General features: G+C 46.8%; 1 protein-coding gene across 1 annotated transcript in view; it reads left to right on the forward strand.

The window, feature by feature from the left end:
• The window catches only part of TRPM8 (transient receptor potential cation channel subfamily M member 8), a 94,555-nt gene that overhangs the window by 55,024 nt on the left and 23,513 nt on the right, over positions 1 to 16,018 (forward strand). The window contains exons 17-20 of the mRNA XM_061120120.1: positions 5,313 to 5,404; positions 8,045 to 8,186; positions 9,454 to 9,625; positions 13,048 to 13,225. Of these exons, the coding sequence (XP_060976103.1) occupies positions 5,313 to 5,404; positions 8,045 to 8,186; positions 9,454 to 9,625; positions 13,048 to 13,225 (584 nt within the window). The remainder of the gene's footprint in view (positions 1 to 5,312; positions 5,405 to 8,044; positions 8,187 to 9,453; positions 9,626 to 13,047; positions 13,226 to 16,018) is intronic.

Consider the following 16,018-nt stretch of genomic DNA (forward strand, 5'->3'; position numbering starts at 1 on the left):
GTTGTGTCTGATTCTTTGTGACCCCATGGACTGCAGCACGCCAGGCTTCCTTGTCCTTCACTATGTCCCAGAGTTTGCTCAAACTCATGTCCATCCAACCATCTCATACTCCATCGTCCCCTTTTCCTCTTGCCCATAATCTTTCTCAGCATCAAGGTCTTTTCCAATGAGTCAGCTCTTTCCATCAGGTGGCCAAAGTACTGGAGTTTCAGCTTCAGCACCAGTCCTTCCAATGACTATTCGGAGTTCATTTCCTTTAGGATGGACTGGTTGGATCTCCTTGCAGTCCAAGGAACTCTCAATAGCATGGTAGTAACTGAATTTCTTTGATCTGGTTTCCCATCCATAAATGGGCATCTTTCCTACTGTAAGTGGTAATGTTTTTCAGTTTTATTGAGATGTTTTTGACATATAGCCCTGTATCCTTTCAAGGTATGAAGTATAATGACTTGACTTACATAGAACTGTGAAATGATCATCACAGGAAATCCCAGAGAGGAACAACAGGATTGCGTGCCTTGTGAGGCAACCTCGCCCATCTCATCCACATCAACTCTGCTGGGGAGTTCCAGCTCCTCGCCCAAACTCTGCTCCTGACCAGAAGTGGGTGGCAGGGAAATGACTTCATTCAGACATTTGTTTCTTAGTCACATTTGGGGACTAGCACAGGGGTCAGTGCTACTGTGTTTCCGACAAGTGTGTGTATCTTTTTAAAAAATGAATTGACAAGGCGGGGTCTTCCTGACTGAGCTGTGCTGTGACCGAGAATAAGTGGGGAGCCCTAAGGCCAGAGCCGGGCATTGGGGAGGAAGCTCGCAGGAAGGGCTCAGGGGTACCTTTTTGGGCAGTGGGTGCTGTTGGCAGCTGCTTCGTGCAACAATTGATAAAGAGTTCTTTTCCTGCTCTTGACTGCCTCTTACTCACACTCCCAACATTTATCCCCTGGTCCCACTCCTGACCCTGCCTCCTGGCTGCATTGCATCACGGAGCCTGCGATGTGAGTCCCAAGGTCATCTGTATCCTCCAGGCACCTAAAGGAGCATCAGGTCCAGAGAGAGGGCTTCTCTTGGGCTGCTCTGGGGGCAGAGCTGGGCCTGAATGGAGGACGCAGGGAGAGTCATCCTGGCTCAGGCCAACACACTTCATCCATACCCTCCTTCTTTGAACAGATATTTGTTGAGCACCTACCAGGTGCCAGGCAGTGTTTAGACCCCAGGGATGAAACACGCAGGCAAACATCTCTGTCTTCATAGACTTTTTACCAGTTAGAGATGGCCGTCAGGGTCATTTGCGAGAGCTTTCAAGGAGAGGAGGTGAGCATGGCAGGTAGTGTAGAATGAGCGAGTTTTGAGTTGATGGGGAGGTTGGCGGAGAGGACCCAAGAGAGTGAAATTCTAAGTCCTCTCAGCACAAGCGTGTCCCTTCAGATTCGGATGCGTATCAGCTGCTCGTCCCTGATGTGGGTCATGCAGGAAGGAGCCTCAGGACAGCTGCGTTTAGCTTGGAGAGGGGCTCTGGGCAGGTGGAGGGCGTGGAGGGCTGCTCAGGAGAGACACAGCGGGGACGCTGCGTGGGAGCAGACGGTGGGCTGGCGTGCTACCCAGTTACTCCCCAGGCCTGACGTGATGCCCACAGCGTCCAGCTGGGCCCCGGCTGTCCTGCCTTCCAAATGGGTGATATTTGACCACGTGTAGCTCTGTCCAAGTTTGTCTTCTCTTTCTCTGTAAAAAGTTATTCTTTTAAATTTGTTTTTAATCGGAGGATAATTGCTTTCCAACGTTGTGTTGGTTTCTGCCGTACAATGACGTGAATCAGCTGTCAGTATAACACATGCCCCCCTTTTCAAGCCTCCCTTCTTCCTGCCTGTCCCACCCCTCTGGGTCATCACAGAGCACCGCGCTGACCTCCCTGTGTTACACGGCAGCTCCCCACGAGCTATCTGTCTTACGCATGGTGGTGTACCTATGTCAACGCTACCCTCTCAGTTTGTACCCCCATCCTCCCCCAGCTGTGTCCACAAGTCTGTTCTCTATGTCTGAGCCTCCATTCCTGTCCTGCAATTAGAGTCATCAGTATCATATCTCTACATTCCATATATATGCACTGTACGTGTGCATGTTCAGTCATGTCATGTCTGACTCTGTGACCCCATGGACTTTAGCCTGCCAGGCTCCTCTGTCCATGGGATTCTCCAGGCAAGATTACTGGAGTGGGTTGACATTTCCTCCTCCAGGGGATCTTCCTGACCCTGGGATCGAACTCGTATCCTCTGCGTCTCCTTCATTGCAGGCAGATTCTTTTACTACTGAGCCATCAGGGAAGGCATATATATATATATGTGCATTAATATATGATACTTGTTTTTATCTTTCTGACTCACTTCATTCTGTATAACAGGCTCTAGGTTCATCCTGTAAAAGTTCTTCTTGAAGGGGGAGTTTGAATTCAGCAACCTTGCGCGTTAAGGCGATGGTGAAGGACATGCTTAGGGTCAGGAGCGTGGGGCCCAGGCCGGCCCTGCCATCCGAGAGCCGCTCTGATTGTGTGGTCTGTGAGCCAGTCTGCGTTGCCAGCCAGCCTTGCAGATTCTTGTCATTTCAGGACTCTGACACTAGAGGTCAGTGTTTCCCCTCGGGTCTGCAGTCTCAGGCCTTTGGAATCTTCCATGCGGTTGGTTTCCTCAAACCATCGGTTCTGTCAGCCTGGTACTGTCTTAATTAACCCAATTCACACTTGTTAACGAAAATCAAAACCAGGCGGGATATTACCTGTTTCGGATCGTGTCTGGGTGTCAAATGCATGCTCCTCAGTGTCTGTCTGGGTCCTCTTGCCTGTGGGGGGATGGTGGTGGCAGAGGTTGCTCTGTTAATTGTAATTTTTAACCAAGGCAATCAATAAGTGCAAACAGAGTTAGTTGCTAAATAGCTCTTAGGTCTATTAAGCAGTCTGTGAATGTTTATTTAAAATGAGGCAAGTCCCAGCATCCCTTCATGGACAGCACACTCATTCTTCAGGCCCTCAAATACCCCAGTCCTGAGAAAGATGGTGAAATATGGTATTTTATGAATGTAGCCTGACCCTGGCATTCCATTCAGAAAAGAGACTGCTGTTCCTTTTTAAAAATGTCTTCTTACTGTAACAGTGTCTCCCAGCCGCAGAATTGATCTACTTACTGTTCCTCCCATCACGAGTTCAGAGGCTGAGCCAGGCTGGCACTGTCCTATTGCCCCGTGCCTACCTGCCTCGCAGGCCAAGGTCTCAGAGAGGGAAGTAGGTGGCAGGTAGAGCCTGTCCCAATCATCCTCATCACCCCTGGGTGGGTGGTGATCCATGTCACTGGGGTCACCCAATGGACCGTTAGAAATCTGAGCCCACGAGATCTGCCACCCCACAGGGGAACAGGGTCAGATCAGGCTGCTTACATCTGGGGGATTTTTTTTTAGTGTTTTTAATTTTTTTTAATTAAAGTTTTTATTTTGTATTGGGGTATAGCCAATTAAGGGCTTCCCCGGTGGCTCAGTGGTAAAGAACCCACCAGCCAAATGCAGGAGATGCAGGAGACCCAGGTTCAATGCCTGGGTTGGGAAGATTCCCCTGGAGAAGAGAGGGTAACCCACTCCACTATTCTTGCCTGGAGAATCCCTGGGACAGAGGAGCCTGGCGGGCTACAGTCCATGAGGCCGCAGAGTCAGACACGACTGAAGTGACTGAGCACACACTCACATAGCCAACGAATAATGTCGTGATAGTTTCAGCTGAACAGTGAAGGGACTGTTCCATGTATCCATTCTCACCCAAACTCCCTCCCATCCAGGCTGCCACACAGCACTGAGCAGAGTTCCATGTGCTATATGGTAGGCCCTTGTTGGTTATCCATTTTAAATATAGCAGTGTGTACCTGTCCATCCCAAACTCCCTAACTGCCCCTCTCCCGGTGCACCTGGGGGACTGTAATACTTTCTTGGTGCTTGATTTCATAATGCTCTCACCCCCTTGTCCACAAAAGTTGCCATTTGCATTTATCAACGAGTGAAGAGAAGGGCTTCTTGAGAAACTGATGCTGTCTCTTGAATCTCTTCCATGTCTAAGACTGGGGGATCCCCGTGGAGTGTAAAGAAGTGGGGTGATGCTGGAGAGAGGAAACCAGATTTCAGAACCCTGAGACCCACCACTTGCTGCCTTTCTGTCTTTGGGCGAGTTCCTTTGCTTCTTTTTCTTAGGCCTTGGTTTCAGGTGCAGAATAGGAAAGGAGATATCTTGATAGTGGGTGGCCCATGGGGGTGAGTCCATGTAGTAGATTTGAAAAGTGCCATGTTCCTTTGATGATGCATCTTTGTTGTTATTTTCCTCTTCCTTGAGTAAGGCAGGTACATAGTTTCCTTATCTGAGCTCACTGGGACCTTTGGTCTTACCTCCCCTCTGACTCTTATCACGTTTCATTCTAAACATGTTTAACATTTATCTTTTCCATGGGCCAGTGGATTCCTTGAGAGTCCACAGTGCACCCAGCCTGATGACTTTGTGTCTCAGGAGTCCAGCACAGGTATTTGCAATCCTGTGGACTCTCAGTAAATATGTTCTGAATGGATGAGCAAATGACAGGTGACATGACCTCCCTGGAATCACCCAAATCTAGTGGATGGATTGCCAGAGAGGCTGTCCTGATGCAGCCTCTTCTAATGGATAATCTTATCCCTCTTTAAGTGTTTTCCTGACATGCTTTCTTCTGAAAAATCATGACTGATATATACACATAATGACAAAAAGATCCCTGAGACACATCATTCCTGTCAGTCATTTCTGTGACCACATCTGTCCTCTTAGGTGCCATGTGTAGCACCTGCATGCCAAAAAAGGGTTTTTAAACCTTCTAAAAAAAGTTCCTTTCTTCAAGATGTTTTATTGTCATGTGTCAGAAAATATTTACAGTAAACACACAAATCTGTGATGACAGTGGTATGGGTAACACCCTTGAAGAGTTGTCCAGTGCACAGCCTACACCGCTGTACATGGCGGCTGGGGGAGGGTTCCAACTTGGCCCACACAGGCTCTGCAGGTTCCTCTTTAAAGAACAGTAAGGATCCATGTGTCTTTTTTTTCCTTGACTTTGTTAGCAAAAAACATATGAACAGAACAGCAAGCATGCGACTGTACTTTCCAATCCCCTGGGAATCGCAGGGAGCAGTTGTAGGGCGTATTTGGTACGTCACAGACTCAAAATGGATCTGGAGAGAAATATGTGAGGACGAATAAACCTGGATGCAGTTGATGTTCCAGCTGTTGCATCCTTTCTGTCCCTCTCTGCTCTGCAGTGGTACGTGAACGGCGTGAATTACTTCACTGACCTGTGGAATGTCATGGATTCACTCGGGCTTTTCTACTTCATAGCAGGAATTGTGTTTCGGTAAGAAGTCCTCACCATGTTTTCAAGCATCAGGTGTTTGCGGATTCTCTCAGGTGGAAAGGTGGAGGAAAGACATTTCAAGCCCAAGATAAGTGAGATAGGATGAAATATGGTCCGGATATTTTATGAATACCGGGCTTCCCTGGTGGCTCAGTGGTAAAGAATCCACCTGCCAATGCAGGGGACAGGGGTTCGATCCCTGGGTCGGGAAGATCCTCTGGAGGAGGAAATGGCAATCCACTGCAGTATTCTTGTCTGGGAAATTCCATGGACAGAGGAGCCTGCAGACTACAGTCCATGGGGTCACAAAGAGTCAAATACGACTTAGTGACTAAACAACAACAACAACAACAACGTTATGAGTATGGTGGTGGCGGTTTAGTCATTAAGTCGCGTCCGACTCTTGTGATCCCGTGGACTGTAGCCTGCAAGGCTCCTCTGTCCATGGGATTCTCCAGGCAAGAATACTGGAGTGGGTTGCCATTTCCTTCTCCAGGGGATCTTCTATCCACTTAGACCCAGGAATCGAACTTGGGTCTCCTGCACTGCAGGCAGATGATTTACCAACTGAGCTATGAGGGAACAGACTATCTCCAGAACACCATTCAGAAAAGCGGTTACTATTCCTTTAAAAAAAATGTTTTCTTACTATAGCAGTCCCTCTGAACCCCGGAATTGGTTTGCTTATAGTTCTTCCCATCACGTGGCTGGAAGGCTGAGCCGGTCTGGGGCTGCCCAGTTGCTATGTATCCTCCCCGCCCCTACCATTTAGAGATTATTACAAATGCCCATTGTCTCTGCCTCTTGTAGACACAGCCTGGTTGATATAAAGTTGTGTCTCCTCTCATCACCCCTCTTGGTGATCTGTAATTGGAAAGGGGTTCTTCATGGTTTTTCTCTTTGTGCTTATAGAATTTGGGGAGAGGAAATTAGAAATTGAGGGCCCTAGAGAATGATGAGGGTGTAAATATCACACAGTGTTTTCCTTTGAGGCTATATAATCTAACATGCATTTAACTTCAACTCGAATATTGGTTCTGGAGCCTGCCCTCCCAGCTGCAAGGTTTCCTCAGTCTCAGAGCTTGTGATTAGAAAAGCCAGTTGGAAATGTGTTTGGAGGGAAAAAGCAACGTGACTCCACCTGACAGGGATGTTAGAGTGCACCCAAACCGTGAACCCCCTTGCCCAGTCCTGCTCCTTCCAGACCTGCCTCCCCAGTAGCTTCAAGGTGAAACTCCTTGCTCCTTCTTCTGATGGAGCAGGGAAGCTTGACTGTTCCTATTTACACCCACTTAGAATGAGACGCTTTACAGTGAGTGCTCACGCTATGATGTGAACTGGGTGAAGCTCGATTTCCTCCTTCAAAACCTCCCTTTCTGCTGGGGTTAAAGGCCCAGCTTTTGGATCACAGCTGGATGTGATTTCTGGATCATTCCAGTTAGAAAGCACAGGTTTTCAATGAACAGCAGATGGTTAGTTAATCAAATGATCTGGTGCAAATGAGGTAAGCTTCACTGGGGGGAACCTGGCAGGCTCAGGGCCCAAGTGGTTGGCATCACTGTGGAAGCCTTGTGAGCCGGGAAGTTAGTGACGGCTGGCTTGGGCCCTACAGTAGTCCAATAAATCCCCTACATTCGAACGTGTTGTGTTCGGGGAGTGTGTTCATTAAGTCTGACAAAGTTAGCCTAGGGACCCATGTAATACAATCTGCTATATAGTACTGTACTGTAATAGATTGATACTACTTTTCACACAAATAATACATTAAAAACAAACAAAAAATGAAACATTTTGATCTTACAATATGGTACCTTGAAAAGTACAGTAGAACCAGCTAAATCACTGCTGCTTTTACGCTTGCTTCTGGACATCCTAGGCTTGACATAAAGTTACAGTGCTACTGTAGTCGACGCTGTTGTTAAGTTACTAAGTCACGTCTGACTCTTCGCAGCCCCATGGACTGTATCCCACCAGGCTCCTCTGTCCACGAGATTTCCCAGGCAAGAATACTAGAGAGGGTTGCCATTTCCTTTTCCAGGGAATCTTCCCGACCCAGGGATCGAACCTGCATCTCCTGTGTTGGCGGGCGGATTCTTTACCGCTGAGCTGCTGGGGAAGCCCAGGCTACACAGTACTCTACAGTAAAGTACACAAAGCACGATTCTAGAGGACGCATGCCCTTGACAGGTATACCAGACAGCTGAGCCAACTTACATAATTGGACGTGGGGACCCATATTTGCATCTTTGAAAGTTCGCATCTTGAAGGTTCATGTGTAGGGGACTTACTGTGTTTAGGCGGAAAGACTGAAGCGTTGGAAATCTTGAGAGCTCTATTGTGCGTGATAGCCTCATCTCCCCTGGAGCCCACGAGGGCAATGCACGTGGCCTTTGGTTTCCAGTGACTGAAGGGCAGGTGTAGACCCTGGTCTATTTCTGCCTTCAGTTCCCAGGCTTTTGGCTGTTTCTTCACATTTGGCTATTTTTAAAACTAAAACTTTGATTATAAATCAACTACACTTCAGTAAAATTTAAAAAAATACTAGCAAATAAAATCCAGAAATAAATAAAAGTGATACAAAAGCACAGCTTTGAAATGTTTTGTCAGCATCTCACAGATTCTTTCCCCTTCTTTCCACAGGCTCCACCCTTCTAACAAAACCTCACTGTACTCAGGACGAGTGATTTTTTGCCTGGATTACATTATATTCACCCTAAGGTTGATTCACATTTTCACAGTCAGCAGAAATTTAGGACCCAAGATTATAATGTTGCAGAGGATGGTAAGACTAAAGAGTATTTGCGGTTAGTTGTCCTTCTTCTGACTATACCCAGGGTTCCTTTTGTTGCTGAGAGGAACTTTTTCTCCACAGAGTGATGGTTGCATTTCATAATCAGTAACATTTGGTTTTTTTTATCTGTTTTCCTCAGGGGCCCCTTCTGGGTTAAAATTTAATGAAGGATGACTATTGGGAGTAAACTGCATAACTCAGCACATTACTAGTAAAGATCTCTATTTAGACTGTCCACGTTACCAAGTGCTTCCACTTGAGTCTTAAGTATTCACTAGGGGTGGCACAGTGGTAAAGAGTCCGCCTGCCAATGCAGGAGATGCAAGAAACTCAGATTTGATCACTGCATGGAAAACATCCCCTGGAATAGAAAATGGCAACCCACTCCAGTATTCTTGTATGGAGAATCCCGTGGACAGAGGGGGCTGGTGGGCTACAGTCCATGGGGTCACAAAGTCAGATATGACTGAGCACACGTGCATAGGCAGGATAGGGAATTTTATACCCATCTCATAGATGTGGACAGTCAGGTTCAGGAGGTTCACATGTTTGTCTGGAGACATGAAGTGAGCTAGAAGCACAGCGAGGTCTGGAACTTTAATCTTAAAACCACGTAATACGGACCTCGGGGAAGCACCACCAGACCTGCTTCACGGGGCCAGATAACAGAAAGATAATTACACACTGACCATGTTGCTTCTCCCAGCTTGTTTTCCACATGGCCCAAACCTCCGTGTTTTTGTCTTTAAATCAGATGGGTGTTTGAATGAGCTCATCTCAAGGTTCCTTTCCAGCGCTGAGCTCCTTTGAGTTTGTGGTTTTAATTCAAAGCATATCTGGGGCATCAAGTCACCATGAAGTCATGCTTTGTGTGCAGAACATTAAAAACAGTATAATGGTGCATTGTTGTCTAAAAAGGAGACTTTTTCCTTAAAAAAAAAAAAAAAAGCAGTAGCTTAGGGGTCGGCTGGAGAGGAGGGGGTTGCTGTGGAGTTGGGGCCCTCTTCTGCTCCCAGGCTGGTCTCATTCAGAAAGTTTCTGCTGCTGAGCTGGCCTGGGGACCTGCAAGCAAAGATGCATCCATCAGTGGATGCCCTGAGACCCAGGGGTGATGATGGCCATGTTTAAAAATTGGTGAGCGGATTATGCTGGCTGCCTTAGGTTCCTGGGGCCCCTCTGTCTTCTCCGTGGTCAGCGGAGCAGCCGAACCACCCTGGTGCAGTCCTGACTCTGCTCTCCTGTCCTCCTCCCTCGACAGCTGATCGATGTATTCTTCTTCCTGTTCCTCTTTGCCGTGTGGATGGTGGCCTTTGGCGTGGCCAGGCAGGGGATCCTTAGACAGAATGAGCATCGCTGGAGGTGGATCTTCCGCTCAGTCATCTATGAGCCCTACCTGGCCATGTTTGGCCAAGTGCCCAGCGATGTGGACGGTGAGCCTGACATGGTCTGGGTGGGGACAGCTGGGAGGCGGAAGATGCTTCCAGAACCAGCCCCCAGGGAGCCTCCAGGGCTCCCTGGTTTGACCCTGAGGCCTGTCCTAGAAACAGGCTGCTGGTGTCTGGCTAACATCAGGCAGTGGACACTAACCCTCAAAGCTTTTTCTCTCTCTTGAGCAGGATCTTATGTACCCTGGCAAGCTTGTCCCCAGCATCTCAGCCTGCAATTTTTATTTTTTTATTTTTTCATTTATTTTTATTAGTTGAAGGCTAATTACAATATTGTAGTGGTTTTTGTCATACATTGACATGAATCAGCCATGGATTTACATGTATTCCCCATCCCGATCCCCCCCTCCCACCTCCCTCTCTACCCGATTCCTCTGGGTCTTCCCAGTGCACCAGGCCCAAGCACTTGTCTCATGCATCCAACCTAGGCTGGTGATCTGTTTCACTAGATAATATACATGTTTTGATGCTGTTCTCTCGAAACATCCCACCCTCGCCTTCTCCCAGAGTCCAAAAGTCTGTTCTGTACATCTGTGTCTCTTTTTCTGTTTTGCATATAGGGTTATCGTTACTATCTTTCTAAATTCCATATATATGTGTTAGTATGCTGTAATGTTCTTTATCTTTCTGGCTTACTTCACTCTGTATAATGGGCTCCAGTTTCATACATCTCATTAGAACTGATTCAAATGAATTCTTTTTAACGGCTGAGTAATATTCCATGGTGTATATGTACCACAGCTTCCTTATCCATTCATCTGCTGATGGGCATCTAGGTTGCTTCCATGTCCTGGCTATTATAAACAGTGCTGCGATGAACATTGGGGTGCACGTGTCTCTTTCAGATCTGGTTTCCTCAGTGTGTATGCCCAGAAGTGGGATTGCTGGGTCATATGGCAGTTCTATTTCCAGTTTTTTAAGGAATCTCCACACTGTTCTCCATAGTGGCTGTACTAGTTTGCATTCCCACCAACAGTGTAAGAGGGTTCCCTTTTCTCCACACCCTCTCCAGCATTTATTGCTTGTAGACTTTTGGTTAGCAGCCATCCTGACTGGCATGTAATGGTACCTCATTGTGGTTTTGATTTGCATTTCTCTGATGATGAGTGATGTTGAGCATCTTTTCATGTGTTTGTTAGCCATCTGTATGTCTTCTTTGGAGAAATGTCTGTTTAGTTCTTTGGCCCATTTTTTGATTGGGTCATTTATTTTTCTGGAATTGAGCTGCAGGAGTTGCTTGTATATTTTTGAGATTAATCCTTTGTCTGTTGCTTCGTTTGCTATTATTTTCTCCCAATCTGAGGGCTGTCTTTTCACCTTGCTTATAGTTTCCTTTGTTGTGCAAAAGTTTTTAAGTTTCATTAGGTCCCATTTGTTTATTTTTGCTTTTATTTCCAATATTCTGGGAGGTGGATCATAGAGGATCCTGCTGTGATTTATGTCAGAGAGTGTTTTGCCTATGTTCTCCTCTAGGAGTTTTGTAGTCTCTGGTCTTACATTTAGATCTTTAATCCATTTTGAGTTTATTTTTGTGTATGGTGTTAGAAAGTGTTCTAGTTTCATTCTTTTACAAGTGGTTGACCAGTTTTCCCAGCACCACTTGTTAAAGAGGTTGTCTTTTTTCCATTGTATATCCTTGCCTCCTTTGTCGAAGATAAGGTGTCCATAGGTTCGTGGATTTATCTCTGGGCTTTCTATTCTGATCCACTGATCTATATTTCTGTCTTTGTGTCAGTACCATACTGTCCTGATGACTGTGTCAGCCTGCAGTTTTTAAAGCGTCTTAAAAAGAGTGTTTCTCAAACAAACAAAAAAAAAGAGTGTTTCTCAGATTTCTGACAGCAGCATGGCCAATGACACCAGAATCCTCGCTGGTGTAGAGAAGAGTGTTGTGGGTCCGTCCAGAGTTACAGGGTACCCGTTTATTTCAAAAAGTGCCATAGTGAAAAATTTTGCTCTGGAACCTGGAATTTAAGCTTCTGGTATAAGCTCACTGCCAACTACCTGGAGGCAGGTTAATGGTAGCAGAGATGGCATTAATTTGATCACAGCCAGTTGGCATAAGGAAAGCGTGGGGCATGTGCAAACTGGTGTGCTTTGGATAAACTGTAGAACATCTCTGTGACGCTGGCAGTAGCTTGGGCTCATCGTGTTCTGTCCTGCCACAAGGAAACCTCCTCGATGTTCGCCCAGCCCTAGGCTTGCGTTTCCCAGCTCCTTGGTGTTTTCTCAATTATCCCCAATCATGTGGTCTTTCTGGTGTCTTCTGCTGCAGTCTCTTCCAAGACCTTAGAAACGGCTCTTTTACATGCACTGATGGAAAGGCATCTTGTTATTATTGTTCCCCAATCTGCACTCTGTACTTGCCATTTTACATAAGTGGGTGTGTTTTGTCCTCCCAACAGTCCTACATGTTGGTGGGCTTAGTCCCACGGGAGGCGGTTCATGGTGACCTAAGAGTCAGTGACAGGTAGTGTTCGAGTCCTGGTTCCGTCACTCGTGTGCTGTGTGACCTGGGATGCGGTTGGCACCTCTGCCTTTAAGTTCTGTTGCAGGTAACATGGGTGCAGCACCGTCTTCTCTGACTGGCATCTCACCAACCAGCAGGGCCAAACTCACACGCTCAGAGGAGGATCTCGAGTCCAGAGTGACTCCTGGAGTGCCAGGCGGTTACATCCACTGCCTTCTCTAAGACTCCCAGGCAAAACTCCTCATCCTCTCTTCCAGACCCAGACTTTCTCCAAGGCCCCCATTCTAGGTTGTTGCCACCGGTCACACAGATGCCTATCAGCCTCTCAATTTACCACCCCACCAAGAGGTGACAAGATACCTGGTAGCCATGTTTATTTTCTATACCTGTGGCTATTTCTGTTTTGTAGATAAGTTCATTTTTTTTTTTTTTTTTGTTTACCATTTTTTAGATTCCACATATAAGTGATAGGACTTCCGTTGTGGCTCAGCTGGCAAAGAATCCACCTGCAATTTGGGAGACCTGGGTTCGATCCCTGGGTTGGGAAGATTCCCCTGGAGAAGGGAAAGGCTACCCACTGCAGTATTCTGGCCTGGAGAATTCCATGGACTGTTTAATCCATGGGGTCGCAAAGAGTCGGACACAACTGAGCAACTTTCACTATAAGTGATATTATATGATATTTGTCTTTCTCTTTCTGAGTTTTTTACTTAGTATGATGATCTCTAGGTCCATCCATGTTGCAACAAATGGCATTGTTTCAGGGGAATATTAGTCAATGAGTGAACACGTGATTCTGAGGATTATGCCTGGTTGGGTAGAGTGCCTTGGAACAGTGCCCAACACAACGCATGATCTTCACCTTGTGGCCCTCTGGGGTGCCTTAGTGCTGTCCTTCCGAGTGTCCTCACCTGCCTGTTGGTTGCTGCATCCTCAGGTACCACGTACGACTTCTCTCACTGCACCTTCACCGGGAACGAGTCCAAGCCCCTGTGCGTGGAGCTGGATGAGCACAACCTGCCCCGTTTCCCCGAGTGGATCACCATCCCCCTGGTGTGCATCTACATGCTGTCCACCAACATCCTGCTGGTCAACCTGCTGGTCGCCATGTTCGGGTACGTTCTCAGAGATGCGCTGAACGTGATCGGTGACGCGATGGATGTGCTTGGGAACACGCTGGACGTGCTCGGTGATATGCTGGAGGTGCTTGGGGACGCCCTGCTTGGGTGTTCACGCCTTGCCGGGCCCCATGTTGGGCCGGGCTGGAGGCACTGGGAGGGAGGCAGCAAAGGTCCCCCTTTGCTGCGTATAATAGAGGTCTCTAGGGCAATGATGGTCTAGAGTAGGGAGGGGCCTTGAAAGGATTATATTACAAATGTAGTGTGTCCCTGTGAGCTATAACCTGAGTTTATTTGACCCCAAAGACAGATGACTATGACCCTCTCCAGCATATTCAGACGGTATGTTAGATACCCTCTTAGCACCCTCCCGCCAGTATCACGATGCTGGCCTAACGGTGACTGCATCCCAGCTCAGCTCAAGGTCCTCACTTTTCTATGGACTCAGATGGATGGTTTCCAGGGCTTAAGGGTCAGCTGTTAGGCAGTTGCTGCTTTAAAATGTTGAGTTTAAGTACAAGTCAAGAGCACAGGGTCAGGAGAGTGACTCTCCTTGGGGCTTGCATCTAATGAGGTTGGCTTGAGAACTCGATGGAGACTCTGAAGCATTTTTATTGCCTTTGGCCATTCTCTTTAATACATTTAGAAAATCATGCTTATCTCACCCCTTATTGTTTCCTAAGAGGGTTTCAAAGAGCCCCATGTGGCGATTACAGTGGAGGTACCTTAGTTTTTTATGCTGTTGCTTGAAGCAGCTGGTTATATTGAATACATGAATCCTGGCACACAGAGAAACAAATAGTTTAGAAACAAAATACAAATTAAAAAATTATTTGTTAAACCTTGGACTGAATGAAAACTATAATTGAACCCCAAAACTGGGGAACTATGACAGACAAGAAATACATTTGATTTCATTAAGCAAATGTTTTAGGTACAGGGGACCACAGATGGAGTCTCGTGATAAATGATAGACTGGGGGCAGTCTTTGCCTGAATGTGAGCAAAGGCTTCTAATTCTTAAGATAGAATGAGCTCCTGCACACTGGTAAAGAAAAGATGAGCCAGTAGAAAATGGGCAGAGGGAATGCAATTAAGAGAAATTCAAAGGGTCCCGAATCATATGGAAAGGGGCTTACCCTTGTTGTGGGAAAGGTCAGATGAAACCAAGAGTGAGGTGCTGATTTAAGATCTGTCAGGTAAACAGACATCACAAGAAGGGTTTGGGGTGGTTCTGGGAGTCTGATTTGTCTCCAACTTTTGGGAGAGTGATCTAAAAATAGCTATTAAAAGTATACAAACGTTTGGCCCAACTCCTTCATGTCTGAGAATCTTTACTAATGGTACATATGTAAGAGCATTTATTAGATCATCATTTGATGCCTGTCAATAAGGTGATGACAGAACAAAACGTGTTCTAGCCATACCATGGAATATTATGCAGCCCTTAAAAAGAAAAGGTGGGGGTCTCTGTTTATTGACTTGGAAGGATATTTTGTTAAATATAAAAAGCAAAGTGCAGACTTATTTTAGGGTGTAATCTTATTTTCTGACAATAAAAAACCAAGAAATCTTAAAAAATCAAGTATATATTTCCCTCATCACAATGATCACATATTACTTCTACAATTAAAAAAAAAAAAAATCAGTCAGTTGTCGCAAAGAGCTGTGAGGGGCACCAGGATTGTAATCGAGGGTCATCTTTCTCTGTTGGTCAGTGGCCTGCCCTTGAGTGAGGCTGGGTGGGGGGGACACGTGCATCTGGGAACATCACGCATCCATGGCACTGAGCAGCCAGCGGTCATCTGGTCTTCCGGTGCACAGAGACGTCTGACTCTAGTCCAGGTGCCTCCAAAATGTCACTGCTGGAGGAGCCGAGAGGGCGGAGGAATAGGATGGGGAGACCACTTTCTCCCCTACAAATTCATCGAAAGAACATTTGAACACTGAGCAAACTTCCCAAAATGTCACTGCTTTGCTTAAAATTCTGGAAGTGTTTTAGTATTTCCTCACAGTGTTCAGGGTAAATTTCAACCTCCTCCAAGGCCGTCTGTGACCTGAGCTTTGAAAACACCTTCAGGATTCCATCCGCAGGCATCCCGCCTGTTCATCCCTGACTGAGGTGATCTGTCCTGCCTGACACTCTTGCAGATGTCACTACTCTGTCGGCATCACCTGTTCCATCTTGACTGCTTTCTCCCCCTTCCTGCTTGTTCTCTAAGGAGCCCAGCACCATCCTTGGCCTGAGTGGTCCACGTGCCCTCACTACTGTGCATAGCAACCCTATGAACCCCCTTCACAGCTACAGCCTCCTCTCCTTCCAGACTTTAAGCTCTGGAGGGCAGAGACTATGTCTGTCTCAGTGCCTGGCCCTTCCTGGCTTTGTTCCATGGATGAAAAGAACAGGATTCTTTCTGCTTTTAGTTCATTATTTGGTCCCCAGTTAGGAGCTTAGCTTCCTGTTCTGTTACTCAGGGTGAAGTGTTCATAGTGAAGTCGCTCAGTTGTGTCTGACTCTGTGACCCCATGGACTGTAGCCCACCAGGCTCCTCCATCCATGGGATTTTCCAGGCAAGAATACTGGAGTGGGTTGCCATTTCCTTCTCCAGGGGATCTTCCTGACCCAGGGATTGAACACAGGTCTCCTGCATTGTAAGCAAATGCTTTACTGACTAAGCCACTAGGGACGCCACTAGGGATGTGTTAATGGTGAATGTCAAACTAGTGATGGGCTCATCACATAGGTAACATCTGTGTCAGGTGTGTGGGCCACAGAGGTCACGTGGCTGTT

The sequence above is a fragment of the Dama dama genome, chromosome 20, assembly GCF_033118175.1.
Source record: "Dama dama isolate Ldn47 chromosome 20, ASM3311817v1, whole genome shotgun sequence".
Lineage (NCBI taxonomy): Eukaryota > Metazoa > Chordata > Mammalia > Artiodactyla > Cervidae > Dama > Dama dama.